The following is a 14,315-nucleotide window of genomic DNA, read 5'->3' as shown; positions in this document are numbered from 1 at the left end:
CACCACTAAAGCATATTGATTGATTAATCGTCGGCTATTGGAAACATTTGGTTATTTTAATGTATAGTCATAGAGAGGAAACCCACTACATTTTTTCATTAGAGATCTTTTATATGCACCGTCCCATAGATGGCTAGTACATACCACTGTCTTTGATATACCAGTCTTGGTGCACGGGCTGGAATGAGAAGTAGCTCAATGGTCCACAGATGGGGATCGATCCTAAACAGACTGTGCATCAGGTAAGCACACTACTATTGGGATACATCCCACCCACCTCCCACCCTCCCCAGGAATTGAGGGAGTAGATTTTCTAGCTAAAGAAGAAGGAAAAATGATCCAAGATGAGCCATAAATTATATACTAAAAGATGAAGACTATAGTAAAGTGCCCGTGCAATAAACAATGGCAAAAGACAATGGCAACAATAGCACCCAGCAGGGACAACTACTACAAACATCTGAGAGCAGATCCAGTTATGATGACAATGCAAACAGGCCACTATAGACCCAACTACCACATGTACAGAAAATACTGAGTGAGAGACACTGGAACATGTCATTGTGGCATAGCTCCCATGATTGTGGATAATTTTCTACAACATTGTCCTACCTACCAGGACCAGAAAAAAACATTAAATTAATGTTCAAATGTATTGCTAAATTAGCCAACTGTTAATTTTTATACAAAGTGGCTGCAATATTTAGTATTTGGCTAATAAGATTTTGTCTAAAGTAACACACTTTTTAATATTTTTAAAGGAAATTTTCTACATATCTGTAGCATATCTGGTGAAACAAATTCTTTCCAGTATGAGCCCTGAAATGAACCCCCAAATGAGAAATTATTCTGCCACATGGTCTAACACCATAATAACCATAAATTAAAAAAATGTGTTGAGTGTGTCGGTAAATAAAACATATCCTTCCTTCTACTTTGGCCACATGGAGAACGTGGTGCATTTCAACATCTGTCCAAGTGTTCCTGTTTGAGAAGAAGAACAACAAAATCAACTACTACTGGGATAACAACGACATCACTGTAATGCAATATCTGATTTCTGTTCCTTGGTACTTCTAAGGAGGGATAAACATACATTGCAAATGATGATTTCTCATTTTCCTGGTTTGCAGATGAGTGGCAACATCCTTACTCCTACCAGCTACATGTACAATGGGACTGCAGTTTCCATGCTTTTGATCATACTGTGACTATTGTTATTCCCATACCTGCCCCACCCCTATTCACTGTATGTCATTGTAGTGTTAAATACTTAAATTACAATTTGTGTTGGGACAAAATACAGCAATATTGAGAGATTTCACAACCACACCTTTACTGTTGTGGATAGTGATAGGTCACCACTTTCAATGTAGTTGGTGACATCACAGCAATTTGTTTCCTGCTCTATATGATAAAAAAGGTCTGCTACATGTAATAATATATATTATAATGAAACATAAAAATAAATAACACTTCTGAGAATGATGTAATCTATAAGTCACTAACTGTGCTAATCTGCGAAACTAGCTAAACAATTAGTACTGTTACCAAATCATATTATGCAGAATTTTCGAAGCCTGTATTTCTTAAACGAAAGTGTTTAATTAAGTATTTATGTAGTTAAACGCATGTAAAACATAGGCTTTATAAATTTGGCCTAGTGTGATTTGTTATCGGTATCCACAACAATAATAATAAAGTCAAAATTTGAACATTCTTTGACTTTTTGTTAATGGAATTACCCATCAAAGGTGGTAAATTTTGTCATGTACTTTCATACAATTGCAAAGCTACTGATAACAATGTTTCACTTATCTTGTTACTATTGTGCTTGTGTATGTTAAGTCAGTTTGTAAAAAGAAAATAAGTCCTCATATAATGAGTGACAAACTGATTTAGTAAAGCTTAATCCAAAATGTTTCAATATTGGACAGTTCAAAGACATGGCTAGCTCTGGGACACATTATCAAGATTTACAGAAAATATACAACACATTTCAATTCCAATTTTCTTATGCATGTTAATAAATATAAGAGGAATAAAGAATGATTTAACTTTTAAACAAAAATGTTAAGACATTGTAAATTTTAATTTGTATATTAAAGTTGTTGTAAACAGGAAGAAATGCAATTTGAACATGTAATGTAGCCTGGTTATGTCAGTGATCGAACCATGTGTCAGGAAGTTCCATGCGGTAACTACAGGTACCTGTAGGCAAACAAAGTAACTTTACAATCTGTACTTGACTGTTCAATTCCATATATGTCCCATGCACAGTATCCCATCAGGGCTTGGGCAGGCCTTTCCAAATGATTTTTTAAGGGGTGAGGGAGTGTGTTGAAAAGAAAAAAAATTCATGTTTGCCGTAAGTTAGAACATCCCATGGTTTGTCACTGTCAGTGGTAAAGTTCTCGCTTGATGCATGGTCAGTCTAGGACTAAATGGAGAAAATGTAACCCGTTTCCTCTCTAAGAAAATGTAACCTGTTTCCTCTCTAAGAAAATGTAACCCGTTTCCTCTCTAAGAAAATGTAACCCTTTTCCTCTCTAAGAAAATGTAACCCGTTTCCTCTCTAAGAAAATGTAACCCGTTTCCTCTCTAAGAAAATGTGTCAAAATTATCAAATGTTTGACATCCATTAGCCGATGATTGACAAATCAATGTGCTCTAGTGGTGTTGTTAAGCCAAACAAAGATTAACTTTAACTTTTTCTACATTTTGTTGTACATGCTAGGATGGAATTCTGTTGGTGACATACACAAGCTGGGAATGTTTTTATTGCACATATATGGGTCAAGATGTTTGCTCAAATGCTCACACAGGTTTAACACTATTTAAAAAGAAACCAAATAACTTCCATTAACACTACATTGACCATGCCATACTTGACCCCAAATGACCTTGAGAATGCAGTTGGACTGCGTGAAGCAGGCATCGGTATCAACATAGATGTACAGGTTCCCATTTTTGTAGTGGGGCCAGGCTGGCTTTTGCCCGAATCTGGATAACTACATTTATTCATATTAGCATTACTACTAAACAGATATATAGGGTTGCAAATGAATCACTACACAGTTTTACGTCGATTACAACTCATTTTGAGCATAGAATGATGGAAATACATGATAAAAAAAAAGTATCAGGTTAGCACATTTTGCCCGAATATCTGTATAATTTTTGCCCGAATTTGAGGTTTTGCTCAAGCACTAGGGGACAGTTGCCCCACCCTGCCCCCCTGTCTTGTACATTTATAAGTATCAGTGACATTATGAGGTGTTTTGGTGTGGTAAGATTGACTAACACAGACTTGTCAATTGACTAAATTTCTCTGGATCCACCAATGACTGTTCTAGTAGTGGTAGGTCATGAGTTATGTCAGTTGTGCAGGATCAGTATATTCAAGCCACTACCCCTCTGAAACCAATTTCAACCACGCACCATAACTGCTCATCAGTTGCAAATAACCAGAGCATTAGATTGCATCAAAGTCGAGGTGATAAATGTTGTGCCCAAAATAAGTATGTCCAAAACAAGTGTGTCCAAAACAAGTATGTCCAAAATGCTCAAACAAGCTGACCTCAAAACATTTCACCTCAAAACAAGTATGTCCAAAATGCTCAAACAAGCTGACCTCAAAACATTTCACCTCAAAACAAGTATGTCCAAAATAAGCAAGCTCAAACAAGCTGACCTCAAAACATTTCACCTCAAAACCACTGAAATGTTATGTTGTAATTAGATTAAAATAAATTGAAATACATTTCTGAAGTTCTGTAACTCTTTACATTTAATAACATTACTATATTAACAAGACATCAAGAGTGCTCAGAATGGACAAAAAACCCTGTTGTGTTCAAATTATTGTGATTAAAGCCCTGATTCACTGCCCAAACTGTAAGAAACTGACTGAGGGCATGACAGTTGTTCTTCCAAATCTTGCACATCTGCATATGACATTTTAACTTAGCACATTGCCAGTATGTGCACTGACTTTCTGAATCAAAACCACATGGACATATTGCCTTTGCCAGTAGTGTCAGTCCCATAGAACATCTACTGGATGAACTTGGGGGACCTGAGGTGGCTACACATCCCACTGAGCTACAGGGATATTTAACATTTTGTGAGTTATTTCAACTGAGGACTGTGCTTTTGGTTTTTAGGAGTAGTCATTGTGAAGTAAGCATAGACCCACAAAGCCACATTTAATTACACAAACCTCCTTCATGATGGTATATTTATCTTTCCCAAAATTTCATCCATGGAGCTTGGCAGGTTGATAAAATAAACAGTATCATGTATACTGTACACTGTATACTGTTTTTTGGGGTTTTTTGATTTTTTTGTTGATTATATAAAATATTTGATATCCAATAGCAGATGTTTAACATCAATATATTCCAGTGATGTTAATAAACAAAACAAGTGGAATGTTTTTTACTCTTTTTTTTTTCATCCATACAGAATTACAATGTCTCCTGTTAAAAAATAGTGACCATTCTATTTTCATGCAAATTTGTTAGTTTGTAAATACTAAAGTAATAAGAACTTATATATGAGAAGAGCTAATAAGCCAATGTTTCCATGGGTTTTTTAGGTCACCTGAGCCAAAGGCAAACAAGTCACCAATAAAACTAATTTTTTTAATAGTAAAACCACCGATCTGTATCTGCAAATCGGAAAACTAAGTAGAATTATCCCCTTGTTGTTAGTGATTGTTGGAAAAAAAGGGATGTAATGGCAAAATCTTAACACAGTAATTATACATTAAAATTTGGTGAAATATGTCTTAAAAATCAGATGTTGCTTTCAGCTAAAATGATTATAACAATTTCATATAATGTATTTTTTCTGGATTAGGATAATTGGTATTAAACAAACTATTTAAGCTGGAAGAATATCAGTGATATGGTTTTGCATAGCCATAATGTGGTATTATTAGTAAAGACTACATTTACCAGCAGGAGATAAAAATACATGTACATGTACCATCAGACAAAAATTCCTAAGCCTCAAGAACTATATAAGCTACATGTATTTCATATATTTCTCTCTTGGTAAAAAACACAACAATCATAATTTGTATCAAGAACTGTGCAAAATGTGATGTGCATTCGGTTTCATATTTTAGCAGCTTTAAGAATAACATATTTGTTTTTGTTTTAGAATGACAAGGCTGAGGCGATATCAAGAAGAATTGGTGAAGAAAGAGGCTTGTCAGAAGAATACATGGAAGCTCTTTCTCAGCGGATTTCAGAAGAGATGGAAAAGCGACTTTCTTGCAGTGACGATGGCTAGGATGAACTCATATATCTACAGAATCTAATTAGCAAGTCTACAAAGGCGATATAACTACCTACTGTAGATTGTTAATTAGAACCCAGTGGTCTGATCATTCTCCAGCTAACTAGGTGTTACACCCTATCCAACCTCACAACATTTTGGAGAACAGTTACCTAGAGAGTTCATGAATTAGGGTAATATTAGTGTGGATTTTTAGTATTAACATTAGCTTCATATCTGAAAATCCTTCCTTTGGTATTGCCTGAAAACAAATTAAAGCAGAAAACCCCCAACCTTTTTGATAATATCAATTTTGTTCCAACAAATATTTCCCATTTTGACTAACTAAAGTAAGTTTCCAGTTGTGAAACTAGGTACTAAATAAAACAGAGTCAAGGTACAGAAAGTACAGAGAAAATAGACCGCAAACACTACATGTATATGTAAAGTTAACGAAGAGGTCGAACAGAAGATACGTCAAAAATGGAGAAAAATAGAACCGAGAACAGATTGAAAACTGCGAAATAGAAAGGAAAAGTTGGACTGATAAGATAGGAAATATTAAGTGAATGGTTGGAAGGCAATAAATGGACAGAACAGAGTGAAATGGCAGAACAGTGAGTATATACACAGAAATGTAAAGAAAAACTGTAAATGGGCACAAAGCAGAATAAATTAACATAAATTAAAATAAAGAATACAAAACAAAGTAAATGGGCATCAAACGTAGTAAATTAACACAAAACTAATAGGACACAAAGTGAATGGACAGAAAACAGAGGGAATGCAGTTTTTGACAAATGTTTGATAATAGCTAGGGACCAAACAAATTCAAAGACCTACCTGCCATTTTCAAAGACTTTTACACAGTGGTCAAAGACAATAGAATGCGATAAAAAAATACCAAATCAGTTCATTTACGTTGCTGTCCATGGCAAAAAAACTGAGCTTTTTTACATGCATCCTGACAGATTAAACCTTGTAACTGGAAAATATCAAATGTATGCAGCTGTAAAAGATATCATTATTCCTTTGGCTATGATTTGTGAGAATTTAAAAACTTTTAAAGACTTTTATTACAATTCAAAGACATAAAAATATTTTTTTCAAATTCAAAGACTTACAAGGAATTTAAAGACTGCAACGATCCCTGGATAAAGTCATTAGCCCTCACAGAAGCTTTGGCTAGTGCTCAATGTATTACAGTACTACAGTTGATAATTTCCACTAGCCCAGACCACAAATTCAATACATTACAATACAATACAATACAATAACTTTATTTCCATGTTCATATATGAATAATAAAAACATAGTCTGGTTGACCAGCAAAAATAAAAGTACATAAAATATTAATCGCTAACATCAAAAAACTAAACTACAACTCTATCTAATAAAGTACTTGTAGTGTAACAGATTCTATTGTCTTTTGTCTGATCTTCAATATTCGGTAAATTCATTAACTGGGACCGAGAGCTAGTGGCTTTGTTGAACCTTGGAGAATGGCTAGTATTATACAGTTCTTGTAAAACATATTTTGAGATGTTAAGGACAATTTGACTTTTAGTCACAAATTATGTAAAGAGTTGGCTTGCAGAAACAAAATGCTAATCAACTGTTTACTAAATTGTACTGATCAAGTTTAGTTTTATAATTAGCAACACTCCATGTCAGTACCACAGTAGATTGGAAAAAATTTTATGCTGAGAAAATTGCAACTTTTTTTTAGAAATGTCCTCTAGAGCATGAGAACGGAAAATGTACTCAAATACCATTCATAGAGACACATGTATTGCACCATTGTGCAGTATACTTCTATCAGTACTAAAACATGTAACTTAGCTTGTGATAATCACAGAAATGTCCACTCGGTCAACTCTGTGCATTGTTCACTAAGTAATTGCACATGAAAAAAATATTGGTGTCTTTATAATAGCTGAATGGATGTTTTGATTACCTTTTGATTTTATGTCATGGAAGACAGAAGTTAAAAGAAATATTTCTGAAATTAATTTTCAGTTTTGATAGTAAAAGCCAAATAAATCATATTTGGAATGTGAGTAAAAGTAATATTGGAAATAGCAATGTTTACTATAAGAAGTTGTGACCCTCATTTTAAAAAGTGTGAGTCTGTGGCAGGCCTGTCATCCTTTAGTCAAGAGAAAGCAGGAGGTGTGTGTTGAAAAATTGTGAGTCTGTGGCAGACCTGTCATCATTTAGTCAAGAGAAAGCAGGAGGTGTGTGTTGAAAAAGCAGGAGATTTTTTTTAATTAACACAATTTAACCCACAATTGCAAGATTTAAAAAAAAGGTCAGTGGAGACAAATTACGAGTCGGCAAACTATTAACGAAGTTGCCCATTACTAAGTGATATATACACAAACTGTCTCATGAGATAACACATCACCAGGGGCAGGATTTAGAATGTTTTTATTAACATTAACTTGGGGGAAGGAAGACACCTTCGCTATTTCCAATACACTAACATGTATTATATATATGACAATCTTCCTGAGAAACGCCCAGCTGACCAATGTGTTGCATGCCCCAATTAACAAAAACAGATCATATATACTACTCAAAAGAATTTAAAGGTCAAAAATTTATAACCAAATAAGTTTCAGAGTGTATTAGATTGATGATGTAAACTACACCAAAAATTTAATTTATTGTTCCATATTTACAAATAAACCACAAATAAACGTCACTGTATACAAGAAAGTCACATGACATGCTGTCAAAGTTGAAGGTTGTCAAACATGGATTTTACACATTAGAACATTCGTTTAATAGTGTGTGAATCCACCCCTGGCGCGAATACACTCGACACATCGTTGCCTCATGCTGTTGATCAGACGTCTGAAGAACTCTTGGGGAATGGCCTGCCACTCTGCCATAAGAAGTTGACCCAGATCATGAAGGTTGGCCGGAGGGGCATGGTTATCCCGAACTCTCCTGCCTAATTCATCCCAGGCGTCCTCTATTGGGGCCAAGTCAGGCGAATATGCTGGCCAATCCATCCTGGCGATACCTTGTTGTCTGAGAAAGTCTGTTACCACCCTGGCGCGGTGGGGTCTGGCATTGTCATCCTGCAGAACTGCCCCGCCGCCAATCTGCTGAAGGCCTGGGCGAACCAACGGCCGGATAATCTCATTCAGATAGCGGATTCCATTCAGATTGCCATCCACCACATAGAGGGGGGTCCTGTGGTGGATAGAGATGCTGCCCCACACCATGACGCTGCCACCACCGAACCGGTGACGTTGTCTAACGTTAACGTCAGCGAAGCGCTCCCCAGGACGTCTGTAGACACGAACCCGACCGTCGTTGAACTGGAGACTAAACCTGGACTCATCAGTGAACATCACTCGACCCCACTGAACACGTTGCCACCGCAGATGGAGTGTGCACCAGTGACGTCTGGCCGTTCTGTGACGTGGTAGGAGTGGTGGTCGAACAGCCTGGCGACGGCAGCATAGATTATTGGCTCTCAGACGACTGCGTATGGTTTGATCAGACACTCGAGTTCCAGTCGCAGTCCGCAGATTGTCACGTAATCGGCGTGCAGTGGTTGTGCGTTGACGTAGAGCCATATTGGTGATGTAGCGGTCCTCTCTATTTGTAGTGCTTTGGGGTCTTCCCAAACGTGGACGATTTCGAACAGAATTCTTTGCTTGGTACCGTTGCCACAGTCGGCCAACGACACTCTGACTGACACCAAGTCTCAGAGCAACATTTCTTTGCGTATTGCCATCCTGAAGCCAAGCAATAGCCCTTCCTCGATCTTCGATAGTCAGTTGACGTCGCACCATTGTCGAATTTGGAGTGTGCACCGTACACGAACGCAAGCTCCAATTATACGGAAATTCAGCATTGGGAACATGGAATACACGTGCAAAGCGTGCAAATGAAGCGCTTTGTGAAAAAGCAAGTTATGGGCACTTAGCAGAACTTTCGCTTTCGCCCTAATTTACGTGCAAATGTAAGCATGTTTTCGCCATTAGACCTAGTCGACAGTGTCAATGACAGTAGATTTTAATTCATTTATGGGTTGCTTAGACCCACTTTCGTCAAAATGGAACATTACCATGCGTGACATTATGGTCTAGCTAATATAATTGACATTCAGAAAATAATGTCGAAAATATCGTCTGATCCTTAAATTCTTTTGAGTAGTATATACAGTTACTGTTAAACACTGAACTTTTAGGGGGCACTTCAAGTGTGCGAGGTGTGCACTCCCAGCTCACTAGTGAAAAAGTATTTTGCTTGAAAGCAGTTTATTATATTGATCGTAAAATATTTGATAGATGGTTTTATTAATCTTACTTTTTAAAAAGTGTTTGATGCAACAAAAATGTTAAAAATGCTATGCCCTTGAGAACCTACTCAGCATCTACTGTACATATGGATTATCATACCAACAACAATTATTATAACATTTTCGTTTCACAGTCTATAGTTCGTTTTTCTAGGATAAAAAACTTCTTTATTCCTTCAATAGTTATATTTAAAAATTTAGTTTTTATGTCCCCAGACTGCAGACCTTTTCAGTGTGAGACTCTCCAAGAAGGTCAGTAGTGGTAATTCAGACAACTTCACCTGTAGGAGTACTTTAAACGGAAACCTGGACTTATTGGGGGCAAATACAACACTAAGAAATAAAAGTGTATTTTTATCCTGTCACAAAAGACTACGGTCTGTAAGAAAAAAAAGGTGGGTCAACCGACCATAGTTTTAGTATGTACAGTGGATGTTAAATTAGGGTTTCATTGGTAATGCATTTTGCACATTGTACCACCAATACACAACACAGGAAACAGGTTTTGTGCAAAATTTCACTCTTGTGCATTGTGTACTATTATCGTTTATGTTTTTTTTAATCACCTGGTGTATATATATATATATATATATATATATATATATATATATATTTTATACACACACACATACATAACACACTGTAGCTGATATGGATTTGCTTTACCAGTTCATTGTAGTGATATCATTGCATGCTATCTTGTGCCAAATGCAGCTCAATATAACCAGATGTGCTTTACTTCTTTATTACTTCTAGTCTGTGATTTACAATTCAGTTTTATTACCCGGTCTTATTTAGTGGATGAAAAACATTCATCGATATGTATTTAATTTTTGCACATTTTATTTACCAAGTTGGTAACTGACAAAAGCATAAACTATTAAAAACATTAACTTAGATTAAATATTAAAATATACTCTTAAAAAAAAGTAGGGGAACTACCGTAATAAGAATTTCCAATTTCCAAAATTGTAAGGTATATTAGTTGAGGGAATGGTTATATGATAATAGTGAATTAATTGGGCAAACATTACAACTGTGTTATGACCACCAAAGATCTTGAAGGATGATTGGTGTCAGAAGTGAAATTTGAAAGTTTACGGTTTTTTTATCAGTAAATCGCAAATTCAAACAATAAAAATGACTGAAAACAAAACAATAACAACTGTATGATCAACAGAATGAAAACGATTGACAGAAATAATGTTCCACAGTGATCAATGGACCTTCCTGGAAATTGTCAAAATAAAAAATGACACCCCATGCATGTGTACTAGGCAACTGCGTGGTACATGTGCAAACTATGGAATGTGTTTCGATGTGCTGATAAACAGACCTGAACGTTCTTTACAAGGGTGTCTGTGGTCAAAACGTATGTTCGGTCTAATAGAGTTCCCCTACTTTCTTTGAAATATATATGTTGAGGTGATAATTTACATGAAATATAAATGACAAAATACACGCGTTTTTGTATATTTTATTAAAATTAGTGTTTGAGAATTCTGAAATGGAACCTTGTCATTATTGATCAGCACCTTGCCTCTTAAGATCTCCACCCTGTTCCTATATTCCAGCACCCTGCCCCACTGACTAGTCTGGGGGAAACACCAATATACATGTATATATATTATTTTTGTTTAATAAACGATATTAAAAGACTCGAAGAAGTGGATGTTACAACTTCTGAATAACATTGTGGTCCATTTCGGTGTTTCTTCGATCCACTTCGGTGTTTCGTCGGTCCATTTCAGTCTTTCGTTGGACCAAGTTTTTAATGCTTTCAACCAAAAGTGAAAAAATAGAGAAGTTGTTAGCCACCCCACTACTGTGCACTTTTCTATTTCTGTAGCGGTGTAAACCGACTCAAATTGGAATGGTTTTAAAATAAAATCCCCCAAGACACAGCCTATTAAAAATACTCTTCCTCACTCTTTATTTTATGTTTGTTGTCAGTTTGTTGTTAGTTTAGTGGCTTCTTGCTACAACACGTCTAGCTACTTGCTTTGTTCATACAGTAATTGCTAACCATTATGTGATGTTATTTCTGGTCAAGCTAGAGTGGACAGAGTTGACCCTAGATATAAAGAAAAATCATTGATTTAAACTTACTTTTTTTGTGCTAACCTGTCTGTACATGTTGGTGGACCGACTGTGTCTTTTCAACACATAAGGTTCATATTTGACCGGTCTTTTTAAATAATGTCAATAAATAATACTCGGCATGATTTGAATTTGTAGCATACTTTTTAAACAGGTACAAAAATATTGGTTTGATAGATAGAGAAAATTCCAGTGAAACCTTGAGCACAGATGCCACTTAAACAGTTAATTGGTTGGGGAAGCCCAGATTGCATTATTTTAAAACTGGTGACACATTTGTTTTCCCACTTCATTTTGTCTCGTGGGCTTTAGCGACAAAACAAGTAATAAATTTTTTTTTTCATTTTGATGCAGAAAAGGTAGATTTTAATGATCTAAATGCTGTTGGTGTGCTTTCTGTTAAAGAAAAAAAAATCAAACTAATTCAAACAAGTTTTATATACCTCGGTACTAATAATTTTGTTGCATTGATCGAATGAACATCTTAGAATTTTGAAATAATGTTACTCTTTTTTCAGTATTAAAACATTACGTTTGGCCTAAGTAATGGATTGCGTATTTTTCATGAATCTACACTTCCGAGTGCATTCTCCAACTTAATCCATTATTCATTAAAACAAATTACTTGATTTCTAAATTAAGTACTATTTTACCTTTTTTAATGAAAATATTGGTTAAAGTGGCAAAGAATATTTACAAAACTAATAACCCAAAACAATAAGATCCTTTTGGATTTAACCTGAACGATTCGGTCACGAAAACCTCAGCAGTAAATAGCTTGCATTGAGTGATGCACATGCTAAACGTGTAACCTCTGATTCCCGATTTCATTTCCGAAAATACATTACTATCACTAGTATCAGGTTTATGAGGCTTAAATTATGTATTTATTTGATAATGCAGATGTTTGACCTACTTTTCACGGTCTACTGCACATAACAGTAAATCCTTGTCCCGACCATATCTTGCATACAGATGCATACAGGACCATCAAACCACACATCTAGGAACAACTTGGGATGGCGGTTTGTTGCGTACTATTACTAGGTCACTGTGACCTACTTTTCACGGTCTACTGTACATAACAATAAATCCTTGTCAGGACCATATCTTGCATACAAGAATATCAAACCTCACATGTAGCAACAACTTGGGATGGCAGTGTGTCATGTACTATTACTAGGTCACTGTGACCTATATTTCACGGTCTACTGCACATAACAATAAATCCTTGTCCAGACCATATCTTGCATACAGGACGATCAAACTTCACTTGTAGGAAAACTTAGGATATGACGGTGTGTCGCGTACTATTACTAGGTCACTGTGACCTACTTTTCAGTCTACTGCACATAACAGTAAATCCTTGTCCAGACCATATCTTGCATACAGGACCATCAAACCTCACATGTAGGAACTTAGGATGGAGGTGTGTCGTGTACTATTACTAGGTCACTGTGACCTACTTTTCATGGTCTACTGCACATAAGAGTAAATCCTTGTCTGGCTAATTTCCTGGCAGTTCTATATTGTTAACATTACATGCATAAACTGTTTCTCTGCCAATATAAATGTGTAACCAGAGTACTCGTGCTAAACAAAATTTCCCTTTCTAATAAACAACAATCACTTCATTAATCAGACAGCACCTTCTCCAATGTATACAGTATTATCAGTAGTTGGTCCAAAACAAACTGTTCATCCATCCCATTGCAAAAATTTCATATAATTAGAATTGAATCACATCTGTAGCATATTCATTAATATCTATGGTTTTTCATCAAACTCCTGATGAGTGTATCATGTACCTCACCGGTACTCTTTGTTTTTTATGTTGAGCCAATGTTAAGATAAAGTTATTAATATAAAATACATTTAATGATCAAGAAACAAATAAACTGGGCAAGCTTTGTGCACAATACCCATCATTGGTGGGTGGTTATAATGTACATGCATATGATGTTTTGCCGTCTGCTATTTTTTCTATTGTGATACATTGTAGGCCTACTTGCTTTTTGCTTTAATATTTTTTGAAACAATAGTACTGAAAATTTATGGTCAGGCTCATGTTGTCCTATGGTAGTAAATGTTATTATTGTATTTCATTTGTGGTCTTCTTAATTCAGTGTTTACAAATTTCCCATCACTCTATGAAGTAACAGGTTAAATATATACAGTACTTTTAAATTACCTTAACCGACATTACGATAAAAAAATGATGCACAAATAATATTAGTTATGCAGGTTTTAACAGGGCGTATGGGATTTTATTACCTTTTAGATACCTTTCATGTGTTTTGATTGGTCAATAGCTAATGCATACCATAAGTACACTGTGTCATTTGCAGGAAAATACAGAATTTGCCAGGGTGTACAAAATGTCACGTGATTTGACTTGGTTGTATGAAAATACAAACGGCGGATGAGACCGACAAAAGTTTCTCCAACACGCGTCACTAATTAAATTTGTTAAGTCCTGAATTCATTATGAATGGGAATACCATAAAGCAGTAAATTTTATTTTACTGTTTATTTGAAGATTTCTTAAGCACGTTTGACCAAAAAAAATTCTAGACTATAGTTTTTCGTGTATTAAAAGATAATGGGT

The 14,315-nt window shown here is 35.6% G+C and overlaps 1 protein-coding gene across 1 annotated transcript in view; it reads left to right on the top strand.

Annotated features, from left to right (window-relative positions):
• LOC121378249 (UPF0561 protein C2orf68 homolog) overlaps positions 1-6,202 on the top strand; it is a 31,921-nt gene extending 25,719 nt beyond the window's left edge. The window contains exon 4 of the mRNA XM_041506327.1: positions 5,170-6,202. Within this exon, the coding sequence (XP_041362261.1) occupies positions 5,170-5,301 (132 nt within the window). The 3' untranslated portion in view covers positions 5,302-6,202. The remainder of the gene's footprint in view (positions 1-5,169) is intronic.
• The last annotated feature ends 8,113 nt before the right edge of the window (positions 6,203-14,315 follow it).

The sequence above is a fragment of the Gigantopelta aegis genome, chromosome 8 (genome assembly GCF_016097555.1).
Source record: "Gigantopelta aegis isolate Gae_Host chromosome 8, Gae_host_genome, whole genome shotgun sequence".
NCBI lineage: Eukaryota > Metazoa > Mollusca > Gastropoda > Neomphalida > Peltospiridae > Gigantopelta > Gigantopelta aegis.
Note: the sequence above shows the minus strand (reverse complement) of the source record. Positions and strands in the feature narration are given on the sequence as shown.